The following is a 13,372-nucleotide window of genomic DNA, read 5'->3' as shown; positions in this document are numbered from 1 at the left end:
AGGATAGATCACTTAATTTCTTGTCTTCACCAAGCCTTCAAGTAATTATTTGTACATTTGTTTATGTATCAACAAGAGTATAGATAATTAATTTTAAATTTTTTATTAATTAGTCTAAGTTGTATATTTGTATATGGACCAATAAATTAATTATTTTTGTTTTAGCCCATTGATAATTATGAATTGAGTCTTTTATTATAATATATTAAATTGGGTCAATTTACTATGGATTATCAAATTATATGTTTAATTTTTTGAATGTTAAATAATTAGCAAAATAAAAAATAAATAATTTTTTTGAAGAAAAAATTAAATCAAAGTTGGCTGATTCATACAAACACACACAGATATATATATATATATATATATATATATATATATATATATATATATATAAACTCTCAAAACATAAACTAAAACTATAAAAAATTAGGGGGGGCCAACTTTATCTTCTACATATATTTACATATTATGAATTAAAATTTTCAAAACTTAGCCCCCCTCAGACCCCCTTGGCTCCGTCATTGGGTGGAATGCTTAGAGACTGATGGACGGTTAATTTTTGCATTTTATGAGGAATTTGTAGAGATTGATGTTTTGTTTGCGGAGAGTTTATCTTTGTTGCATGATCTTTAGGTGTGTCAAGGGTAATTGTGGATTGATTGATAGTAGAAGTTGATTCAGAGGTTTTGGCCCAATTGATTAACTCAGGAATGATTTCGAATGGCCATTGTGTAATACACTACGAAGGTTAAGAGTTTTGTTAAATTCCTTTTCATCTTCGATTTCACATAATTTTAGAGAGGCCAATTCTGTGTCAGATAAATTAGCAAATTTGCGACTCTCTTCTGAGCTTTATTGCACGTCATATCACTAGTTTCCTAGAATTGTTAGGGCATCAATGCTATTAGATTGTAGAGAGTTTTCATCAGTGTGCATGCATTTAGTAAAGGAGTAGCACTCTTACTTTAGAAAGTTCATGAGCTCAATGTTTGATATTTTCTTAAACTTTTGTACTTATTTCTTATTTTTATTGATAAAATAAGGGGCTGGCATCTCCGCCCCATAGACAAGATTTGCCATAAAAAAACCTAAACACAATGGTAATTAGCACACTCTGCCTTTCACATTTTCTACCTGTTAAGTTATCAAAAAGACCAATCTTTTGCCTACATTAAAAGTTAAAACAGCATTAAATTTGACTCTAGGACGTAGGCAAGGACTAGGCTTGCAGATGCAGGTATTGTAACAAGATTAGCTTCCACATAGAATGTTATGTTAAAAAATGTGCACCTTATTGGTCGCTTGATAGATTGTAGAACCTAAATACTTATTGGAAGTTCGGAATTGCAGCAAAAATTACCTTATTGACAATCCGTCTGTTTTCATATCTCTTGTTGAGATTATTACTTCCGAACTGAGAAACAGTGAATCACAATCAATTTCAGGATTAAACCTGAACAATATGTTGTACATAAACATCAAGGCTTGGCAAGACAAGAATCTTGCATGTTAAAAGTGAAACAAGTTTACCATCACCTAGGTCTAACGTCTAAATTACAAAATCAAACTTACTCTTTGAACATAATATCGAATAACATTTTTAAAACCAGAAACATGAGCTTCTTGATCACCTACCACCAGAGAGAATAGATTCAGTTACAGTATGTGAAAAGCCATTGTCTATGGGAGACAACCGGGAGGCAATTCCATCGGAGCTACCAGGATTGGTGAACCCAAGACCAACAGCAGAAATGCCAAGTGATGACAACTCTGGTAGCAGAACTGATCCATCCAAATACAGCAGAACTTGCCGCATACTTGGCCTAATGCTAGGTTCTGAATGAGAGCATAGCAAGCCTAGCTTCAACACCAATTCTGCCTCTTGCTTCACATACTCAGTGCCCAGATTTTGATCAACTGCCAGGAGAATATCACCTGCGTTCCAGCACGAGAATACCCAATCAACCAATATTGCATCCTCTTCTGGTGCTTTTGGATCTATTGGCCTTCTACCACAGGCAACCTCTAGTAAAAAGGCCCCGAAAGCATATACATCAGTGCTAGTTGTGGCCTTACCTGTTCTGTTGTGCTCAGGGGCAAGGTATCCAATAGTTCCTACTACGTGGGTGGTTTGAGGAAGAGTCCCATGATCGTATAGCCTCGAGAGGCCAAAATCTCCTAATCTTCCATTCAATTCAGCATCTATCAATACATTACTGGCTTTGACATCTCTGTGAATCACTACTTGCTCCCATTCTTCATGTAGATAGAATAATCCGGACGCTACGCCTTTGATGACTCGAAGTCTCTGGCTCCAGTTAAGGGTGGACTTGGGTTGATTGTAGAGAAATTTGTCAAGACTACCATTGGACATAAATTCATATACTAAAAGTAGCTCTCCTTTACGCCGACAATAGCCCAAGAGGGGTACTAAGTTTCGGTGGCGTAAGCGACCAATACTGATGATTTCTGCAATAAATTCTCTCATTCCCTGTCTTGATTGATGAGATACCTTCTTGACAGCAACTTCCATCTTGTTAGTAGGCAATACTCCTTTGTAGACCCTGCCAAATCCCCCTGCCCCCAGCAGCTCTTTTTCTCTAAAACCTTTGGTGGCTATGTACAAGTCTTTATACTTAAATCTATGGGGTCCATAGGCAAGCTCCCATTCTTCCATCACCTCTGCAAACTTCCACTTCCTCCTTAGATGATAAGCTACTCCAGATATTACGAGCAACAACAAAAATGTGCAAATTAGTGGCAATCCCACGGTAAAAAATTTCGATACCTTCTTTGGTCCAAATCGAGGTAGCTTGGGAAGTCGAGAGAGGTCAAGTGCTTGAGCAACACCATTCATCTTCAAGCTCCATCCCAATACAAAATGAGCTGCTGCTAGTGAACCAGTGGATGCAGAAAAGCCAACATACATGGTTTCCCGTAGAATAGGCGAAAGATCATATGACAATGACAAAAGAGGAGTATTTGGTTTAGCCACTGCAATTGGAGCTAATGTAACATTGATTACCTTGCTCTCCCCATCATATTCCACCCAGAGTTGCATCCGCTGCGCGCTACTAAGAGTTAAGTTGTCAAATGAATTCTTGTTATTATCTCGGTAACTTGCTGGCTGCGATGCTGTAGAAAACAAGGAGTTAATGTCAATTCCAACATGGTTGTCGTTGATATCGTTAAACTCATGGGTTTGGATAGTGTCGAGCTCCACCGCGAAAACATGATTACTTGCATTTCCATTGGTGCTATCATTGAAGAGGCCAAGGAACTGTGTGGGAAGCCCTCCTGGGAGGCGTCTTGCTGGTGCTATCACGAAAGTCATTCCATGACCACTCAGGCCTGAGACTTGAGGCACTATTGCAAACACAAATTGGGTGGAAAAAGAGAATGCTGAGCCGTTAGACGTGCTCTTAAAATTGATGGGATCAGGATAGAAGGCATGCCCCATTTGTAACTTGGTGATATTGGTTATCCTTAAGAGGCCATTGTCGGTAATTTTGGCTATTCCGTCCAGGCTTAGATTTGATGATCGAAATCCTTCATAGATGAACCCAACATCATCAGGTGCTGCTGAATCAGCTCCTATGTGAACTATTACAAGAAGGGCCAGGAATGTTGTTACTAGTGTGAATGACATGGCTAAGATACTAGGCTGCAAAATCCTTCTCAATTAGTAGCCTATTTAAGGTTTAAACTACTATCTTAGACAACTAGTTAAATCTTCTTGCTACTATTGCGTTTTTCTTTAATTTTCCATCGTGGAAAATTAATCCTTCTCAATTAATTTTCTTGCTACTTATATTCCTTTTTTTTTTATGTAAAAAACATCTAGTTTAGTCTAGCCTACTCCTACTCCTAAGAGGGGGGAGGAGAACCTACTCTATGAGGTAGCTCAACTGATTCGGGAGAACCTGATGGGGGACTAAACTATCATCAAATCGGGTGTACCACACACTCGTATGAATTTAAAACAAATCTCATATTGAGGCACATTGATGGAAGAAAAGATTTGAACTTTTGATCTCTCACCTCACAATTAATGTGGTGACCAACTCCTCTCGAGGAAGTTGGTTCCTTTCTTTTCTTTTGAATTGACTCTAACTTCAATGTCACGTTGGAAAGTCCTCGAGGTAGTTGGGGCAGGTAGGGTTGCTGTTTGCAACGGATCTTCTATCCCACTTTTTATTAGATTGCTATTTCTCCTATATAAACATCATGTTTGAGTTCTTTTTTTATTTCCTTAAGATCCAATACTATTAATTGAATAAAAAATAAATACAACAGTTTCAATAAAGTAATATATATAGTAGAAATTTAAAAAAAAAGCAGAAAATTCATTAAAAAATCTTTTTTTTTTAATGAATTTTGATTTTTTGAGTTTGTTAAATTTTTTATATTACTCAATTAATAGTTATTGGATCTTAAAAAAAATAAAAAAGAACTAAAATATTATATTTTTATAAAAAAATAATAATATAATAAAAAATATGATAAAAAATGACATAAGATGCAGAACAGAAAATCCGTTGGCGCCGCCGCTGGAAAGTTCCCGAGGGAGTGAAGCAAATTGACTCCAAATCCGTACTCAGGTACATACAATAAACTGTACCATAAAATCATGTGGATGTGGGTGCGATGCGATTGTGGCTCCGTGTAACTCGGTCCACTGGTTTTTTTTTATTACATTATTTGATGCACAGCTATCTATTGTATTAATATTATACTTATAAAAAATGTGATGCATATAAATAAATATTTTATATATATTTAATATAGTATTATAATATAATCGTACATCGAAATTTTAAATATACAGCATCGGCATCCGGTCGAATCATGTGGTCCTTGCAAGAAGTTCGCAGTTGTACGAGGAGAACCAGTCTTTCGACATGATGGACGATACATTAGGCAACAAGTCTTACGGCCATGGGCTGACACCGAGGCTGCTAAATAGTTTAAGATTGAGTTGCCAGATATTACCAGACTTGGAAGAAAATTGAGTTAAACAATACAAAGACCAGCTTTCTAACAAAGACACTCCATATTTAATTTCATCTGTTAAATCATTTATGTGATTGCATATTATCATTGATATTACGTTTTGATGCTTCGTTCTATACATATTCTTAAGATAAGAATTTTACCAAACTAAGAAATTGATTAAATCGTTTCTCCTTTTTGACCGGCATAAGAACCGGATGGAAGATCTCTAAAGCATATGGGATCCTTAATGTCACTTTCTGGTAATAATTCAATGTCATTTCTATATTTTTGTCAAACGTCCTATTTATTTAAATTGTCACACACTCTTTAATTTTTTAATAATTCAAATTGATTTGGTTTAACTCAAATTTTCTTCATCCACGCGTGATAAGTGAAATTGGCATTAGATTTGACATCGAATAGTGATACCGAAAATCTCAACTGCTATTAGAGTCACATGGGATTGTCATTAAATTTGACACTGGATAGATCTACAATTGTATAGTATATTTGATTGAATTTTGTCCAAATTCAATAATTGTGATTTATGTGAAAAGGCACACCTGCAAAGTTCTTGATATTTTACTCTCGTTATTTTTTGTGTATATTTTTGTCATACTAATCCATAGATTGGTTGCTGTAGTGCATGTGCATGCATGACATATTTCATCGTACCCGAAAATTCTGCGGGCCTTCCTTCCATAAGGGCCTATCCATTTTTCCACCTGCTTCTTGTCTTCTCAGTTTCAAAACTCAATTCCAAATTTTACCGTCAACGTTGTTTCTTCATTGACTGCTTCTTGATGTGGAATAAGTTGTCAAAACTTGTCAAGCGGGTCTAAGCGAGAACGCTCGGAAGCCGATCGAGGTGGGTTGAAGTCCACAATCTTTACATTTGGGAGGAGATTTGAGTTTTATACTATTGAATTGGAATCAACTAGCAAAGCCCTAGGACACTTTCTAGGTTGCATTATTCTACAATTTCATTCCATTGTAGTTAAAAATAGTTCGTTCCAACCGCAGAACAGGGGGTGAGAACTGTCGATTTTTACCTTAGGGGATTGCTTACAAGAATTTTACTCCTATTTTCATGTCAGGTCCTCCCCTTCCCCCTCCACCCCCAACCCCCACCCCCACACTTTAATATCAATTCTTGCCTCCCAAACATGAATTAGGTAATACATTAATCATATGTTTTGCTTTCTAGAATATTGTTTTAGAAGTTTATGTTCGTAACGGTATTGAACAGCATTTTTTTGGCACATATTAAACTAATGATTTAATTTATGGGATAATTTCAGAAACCTCCTTTGAAATTTTTGATAATTTCACTTGGCTCCCCTCAGGTTTAAAAAATTACAGTTCCCCCCCGATATAGTAAAATATCTATAATTCCCTCCACTTGGTAGAAAATTTTAAATTTAAGGCAATAAATTTACAAAATCCAAAATAAAATCTATTTTTCTGTCTTTTATTTATTTTTGCTTCTCTTTTTTCTAGTTAATATAACCTCTTTTTATTATATTCAATTTTTGTGAATATTAGCAAATTAAAATTACAAAATTAACAGAGGGAGTAGATTATGTGTCAAATTAGAAGGAAATGAATAGACTCGCAGTGATAGAGAAATAAATAATGAAATTAATGATTGAAATAGGTAGAAAAACTAAAGATGTGGAATTTGTTCTATTTTGCTTGTTGTTAAGAAAAAATTTTACAAAATTTCAATAATTACATAAGGATCTCTTTCATTGAATTAGAATTTTTTTTATTATGATTTTATTGTGGAGGTAGAATTCATTCTTTACTTTTGAGATATTAATATTTTTAAGGCCATTGGAGGGTTGCAATGGTGGTTCTAAATCAAATTAATTTGTATTGAAAAGGTATTTGAACATTGATATTTAATTTTGCGGTATAAAATTGGTTGTCAATGGGGTTTGTGTGTGTGTTTTTTCTTTTACATGGCAAGTATTAATACTATATATGCAATTAAATTGGGATCTTTTGAATTGCTATTTGGTTTTAGAACTTATGCTTGGATGGTTGTTTGTTTATAAGCTGTTTTTCTTGTAGTGTTGGGATCTTTTGAATGGCTATTTGGTTTTAGAACTTATGTTTGGATGGTTGTTTGAGATTAGGCTTGTTGCTTTGTGCAAAGTATAGAAGAAAATGATTGAGTATACTATATTTTTCTTTCTTATTGTCACGCGAAAGGGCAATTTAGGATTTTTGCAAGAAAATCTATCTTATTCGACCAACATTGTTATTAAGCAGTAAAAATATGGGAGGTATATGTAATTTTTAAAACCTGAGGGGAGCTCTCTATAATTGTTAAAAACCTCAAGGGAGGTTTGTGAAATTATCCCTTAATTTATTTGGCTATGAAATTTAAATTGACGTATAACACTTCAATTTAAGGGAAAGAACGTAGGTTTTGTTCCCAGGACAAGGCGTGATTGCACTGTAGACATAGTGAAAATGCAAATCTGATCTTGCATTTTTTTTAAACTGCTGAGATGGAAAATTAGACATCTTTTTTTTTTTTTCGGTTCAACAGAAACTATAAAAGAAATCTCAACCACTCTGTGGATGTTAACTTAGTCAGAGACAGCAAATAACAAGTCATTCCATCGAGTTTAAGCCGTTTGTAAAGTTTTGAAAATGTAACGAAAAAATTTAGAAAAACAATTGTTGAGAGTTGAGAAAGTAAGAAATAAAAAGGCTTTCCCCATCCAAAAAAAAAAAATCAACGAACTACCGATATCTTTGTGCATGACATTTAATAAATTTTAGTTCGTGAAATTTAACTTAATTGACGAAAATTATGATTACGTACGTAACAACACAAATTGTAGTTATATATCTTAGTCAGTCTACAGTTTTCTTTAATTCTTTCTTAAAAATAAAAGGTTATCTTTAAATTTCTCATTGTCAGTCAAGGTCATTTTAGTGTGAGGTTGCTCCAAAGGAAAACGATTGTCTATCTCACTTTGTTCGCTTTCGCTTTCAGTGATGACAACAGTACTCTCTCCATTCAAAAATTATACCTACTTTTCTTTAATTCATCTTTTTATGCACACAAGAAATTGTTGTGTCTAGATAAGGTGACTTTAGGTAGATTTATAGTATGATTCTTCAATTCTAATAGTCTGAAGTTTATTGCTATTTGTGAAAGTTGCTTTATCAAGGGCAACATGGCTAATTTGTTTTTTTCTTTCTCTTTTTTTTTTTTTGGTTTTTTTAGCTTTATCAATGACAAAAAGGCTAATTTTATTTGCGAATCCATTCTTTCTTTCGTGCCGTTACATTTTAGTCAATGTATTTGTTGCACGGATGACTTTAGAAATTAACGTATTAAATGGTATTTTTCTTCTTTCTTTCTTTTTGGTTTAGGGAAAAAAACCCTCATCAGCCTTGGGAGGGTTTTTCTTTCTTTCTTTCTTTATTTCCTTAACAAAAAAAGTCATTAATTTTTATCACGCATGAATTTATTTCTCAAACAAACAAGTCTTTATTTTTTCATTTTAACCTCGAGTAGCAAAAATTATTAGTAATTATTCGTAATTGGTGTATTTTCATTATTAACATACATATTTAAAACAAAAGTTAAGAAAAACAAAGTTGTTATAATATCTATACTATGTTGGGAAAGGGGTACCAGTACAGGCACAAAATATCAGAGTTAGTTCAAGACAAATTTCTCTTTCTCCAAGTACCAGTTAAAATAAGAACAAATCAAATCACCAAATAATAATACCAGCAGTGATAATAAAATGCAAGAAAAATAAAAGCCACAGGACACCAAGATTTTTACGTGAAAAATCCAAATTGAAAAAAATCACGGGGCCTAATCCAGTCAAAAATCTCCACTATCACAATAATGGAAATACACAGGTCTATCCGAAATATTCGGATGACAATAATAGCACCAATATTAACCAAGCAAATCTGCTATAAAATTACCCCCAAAACTACAATTGTCAAAGAAATGGGTTTGGAAAGGTGTTACCAAACAAAGAGAAAATCTGAAATCTAAACCAGTAGGTGAGTAGAGCTTGACGAGAGGATCGCGTGAGTAAAATTTCATCTCAATCGGATTACGAATCACCCTCCAATCAAGACCTTGAAGTTTCTCTCTCTCTAGCTCTTTCTCTCTCTTCATTTTTTCTGCCAAAAGTAGCGGCTGGCTTTTGGTTCTCACACAAGGACCGTAGAATAATGTGTGTGGCTGCTCTCTTTTCTTTTTAAGTCAAAACATGATTTAAACCTAAGTGTTTGGTTTTGTGGTTTGGCCCACAAATGGGCTGGTCCATAAACCCAACAATCTCCCCCTCCAACTTATTTGGGAGGTTCCACCAATCCTGTTTTTTGTCTGCAAAATAAGAGCTTCTCCTTAGGCAATGCCTTGGTAAACATATCAGCACCATTATCATTTGTATGCACTTTTTCAAGTGTCAATAACTTGGAATCCAATATATCCTGAATCCAATGATATCTAATATCAATGTGTTTGGATCGACAGTGAAATGTGGAGTTCTTACACAAATGAATAGCATTCTGACTGTCAAAATAAAGACTATATTTCTCTTGTTTCATACCCAACTCTTGAAGGAATTTCTGTAACCAAAGAGTCTCCTTGCATGCTTCAGTGGTTGCGATGTACTCCGTTTCCGTACTAGAAAGAGCGATACACTTATGTAGCTTATTTTGCCATGACAATGCTCCTCCTGAAAAAATCATCAAGTACCCAGATGTTGACTTCCTATTGTCAAGATCACCTGTCATATCTGCATCAGTGTATCCATCTAGTATAGTTTTACTATTGCCGAAACATAAACACAATCTAGAAGTTCTCTTGAGATATTTGAAAATTCATTTGACAGCATTCCAATGCTCCTTACCAGGATTAGAAAGATAGTGACAGACTACTCCAATTGCATGAGCAGTATCTGGTCTGATGCGAACCATAACACACATCAAGTTACCAACAGTCGAATCATAAGGAACCTTTTTCATGTCTTCTTTATCTTTCTCACTTGTAGGACACTACTTAATATTCAGTTTAAAGTGACCTGCAAGTGGAGTTGAAACTTCCTTAGCCTTAATCATGTTAAACCTATTGAGTACTTTCTCAATGTATTTTTCTTGAGATAACCAGAGCTTCCCATGTTGCCTATCACGTGAGATTTTCATTCCCAGTATCTGTCTAGTCGGATCCAAATCCTTCATTGCAAAGGATTTACTTAACTCCGTTTTCAACCTGTCAATTTTATAGTATCACGGCCAACAATCAACATGTCATCAACATATAGTAAGAGAACAACAAAATCACCATCTGAAAAATTTTCACATAAACACAGTGATCAGATGTAGTTCTGTGGTACCCATAGTCTGTCATGAAGGAGTCAAATTTCTTATACCATTGTTTCGATGCCTGTTTCAACCCATACAAACTTTTCTTGAAACGGCATACAAAATTTTCCTTGCCACTTTCTTTGAACCCCTCCGATTGCTTCATGTAGATCTCCTCTTCTAAGTCGCCATGCAAGAAGGCTGTCTTCACATCAAGTTGTTCGATCTCCAAATTCAAACGGTTATAATACCAAGAACAACTCGAATTGATGACATTTTTATCACAGGAGAGAAGATTTCTTCAAAATCTATACACTTCTTTTTGACTAAATCCCTTCACAACCAATCTCGCTTTGTACTTTGGTTGTGAACTGTACTCTTGAGTTTTCAACCTGTAGACCCATTTATTTTTTAGAACTCTCTTGCTCTTAAGGAATTTCATTAGTTCATAAGTGTGATTCTCATGCAGGGACACCATCTTTTCTTGCATGACTCGTAACTAATCTTCTTTATTCTCATGCTCTAGAGTCTCATAGTAGGACTCTAGCTCTCTTTTATCTGTCAATAATACATATTCACGAGGATTATATCTGCAAGAAGGTCTTCTCTCTCTGGTAGATCTTCTAAATTCATCATGTGGTGGTGGTGGTGGTGGAGTAGATGGTGCCTCATGCTAAGTTTATCAGCAGTAGGATTATCACCATCATTAATATCCTCTCTCTACTCTATCTCAGCTCCCCCTTGATTAAAATCAACAGGTACTGGAATTGAATTTGAATATGAATTTGAGCTGGTAGGAATGCCATTTGAAGATTTTGAATTATCACATTTATCAATGTCTTTAATGGTTTGATCTTCAAAGAAGACAACATCTCTGCTCTTGATCACCTTCTTCTTAATAGGATCATACAACCTGTAACCAAAATCTTCATGTCCATAACTCAAGAAAATGCATTGTTTTGATTTTATATCAAGTTTTGACTTCTCATCTTTGGAAATATGAACAAATGTCCGACAACCAAAAACTCTCAAGTGCTTAAAGGACACATCTTTTCCCGTCTATGCCCTTTCTGGGATATCACCATCTAGAGGAACTGATGGAGAAAGATTTATCAAATCAACTGCAGTTCTCATTGCCTTACCCCAAAAGGATTTTGGCAATTTAGCATTAGAGAGCATACATCTGACCTATTCATTGTTGGATCTATTCATCCTCTCTGTTACTCCAGTCTCTTGAGGAGTTTTTGACACAATCTTCTCCAATCTGATCTCACGGGACTTGTAATAGATTTCAAATGGTCCTCTGTACTCACCATCATTATCAGCACGTACACACTTTAACTGCTTACTAGTTTTTCTTTCAACTTTGCTATGAAAGTCTTTAAATACATCCAAAACTTGATCTTTGGATTTCAAAACAAAACACCAAATCTTTCTAGTAAAGTCATTAATAAAAGTTACAAAATAAACAGCACCACCAAGTGACTTTTCTTTCATATAGCAAATATCAGTGTGCACCAATTCTAACGGATTCAATTTTGAAGATGAAAAAAAATTTTGAAATGCAACTTTGTGTTGTTTCCCATAAATGCAGTCAACACAGGTTTAAGTGCATTACCTGTAACTTCAGGTAGGAGTTGTTTGCGAACAAGTGTATGAATCCCCTTTTCATCCATGTGTCCAAGTCGCCTAAGCCAAAGGCCAATTGAGAAATCACGAACTGCATTCACTTCTCCCTTCCTCAACTTGGCTTACATTACGTAGAGGTACTATGCTTCTTTCCTCTGACAACAATGAGATTTCCTTGCTGAGTTTCCATTTGCCTCCACCTTGCGAGTTATAGTAGCCCTCATCGTCAAGTTTTCCTATAGAAATAAGGTTAAGCCGAATATCAGGAACATGTCGAACATTTCTTAATATCAGCTGGCACCGGTATTGTGTCCAAGTATATGTCTCCCATGCCAACAATTTTGCATGAGACTTCATTTTCCATTCTAACATATCCAAAATCTCCTTTGGTGTAGGTTGAGAAGAAATGCCTGTGAGCAGTAACATGGTAGGATACACCCGGATCAACTACCCAATCATTGTTATAATGAATAATATTCACCTGACCATTATCATAGAACACAAACATGTCATCATGAGCTGCCACAACTGCTGTAGTGTCCTCATCATCTTTTTCCTTCGCCTTACCATTTTTTCATCTTGATCCCGTTTTAAAATTCTGCACTCTTTCATATAATACCCATTCTTTTTATAATAATAGCATGTAATATTTTTTCACGACTCAAACTTACCTCTGGATTTGTCATTCCTGTTATGAGATTCTCTACTTTTGTTTTTTCCTTTTCTTTCTTTCTTTTTTATCACAAGGGCCTGGGACTCATAGACAATTTCTTGTTCCTTCCTCCTGAATTCTTCATTCATCACGATATCTTTTACAATAGCCATGGTCAACACACCATTGGGAGTTGAATTACTGAGAGAGACCGCCATGATTTCCCAACTATCCAGTAGTGAACTGAATAATAATAAAGCCTGCACTTCATCGTCCAAATTCAAATTTAACGTAGTTGCCTGGCTTATCAATCCCTGAAAATTACTCAAGTGTTCAGTCATATCTTCCCCATCTTTATATCTCATCCGAGTAACCTGTTTCAGGCAACTAGTCTTGTTCAAACCAATCTTCCGTTCATACATATTTTCAAGATTTTTCCATAATACATCAGCTCTAGTGTCATTAGCAAAATGTTGAAAAGTACTTTGACCAATCAATTTTCTAATATTACCAATAGTTTTTCTGTGCATAACAGCCCATTTTTCATCACTCATATCACTTGGTCTACCATTATCCCCTAGAATAGGTTCAAACAAATCTCTACAACACATGTAATCTTCCATTTTAGGTTTCCAAATCGAATAATTAGTAGCATTCAATTTTATCATGCAACCACTATCCGAATCATCCATTTTTAACCAGTACAAATGAGCAGCCTAACCTGACTGCTCTGATACC

General features: G+C 35.1%; 1 protein-coding gene across 1 annotated transcript; it reads right to left on the bottom strand.

Annotated features, from left to right (window-relative positions):
• Positions 1-1,544: 1,544 nt before the first annotated feature.
• On the bottom strand, positions 1,545-3,654 carry LOC113724261 (L-type lectin-domain containing receptor kinase IV.1-like). The gene has a single exon (XM_027247183.2). It carries the CDS (start codon positions 3,650-3,652, stop codon positions 1,631-1,633), a length of 2,022 nt encoding a protein of 673 aa, XP_027102984.1. The 5' UTR covers positions 3,653-3,654; the 3' UTR covers positions 1,545-1,630.
• Positions 3,655-13,372: the final 9,718 nt, after the last annotated feature.

The sequence above is a fragment of the Coffea arabica genome, chromosome 2c (assembly GCF_036785885.1).
Source record: "Coffea arabica cultivar ET-39 chromosome 2c, Coffea Arabica ET-39 HiFi, whole genome shotgun sequence".
In the NCBI taxonomy this organism is placed as follows: Eukaryota; Viridiplantae; Streptophyta; class Magnoliopsida; order Gentianales; family Rubiaceae; genus Coffea; species Coffea arabica.
Note: the sequence above shows the minus strand (reverse complement) of the source record. Positions and strands in the feature narration are given on the sequence as shown.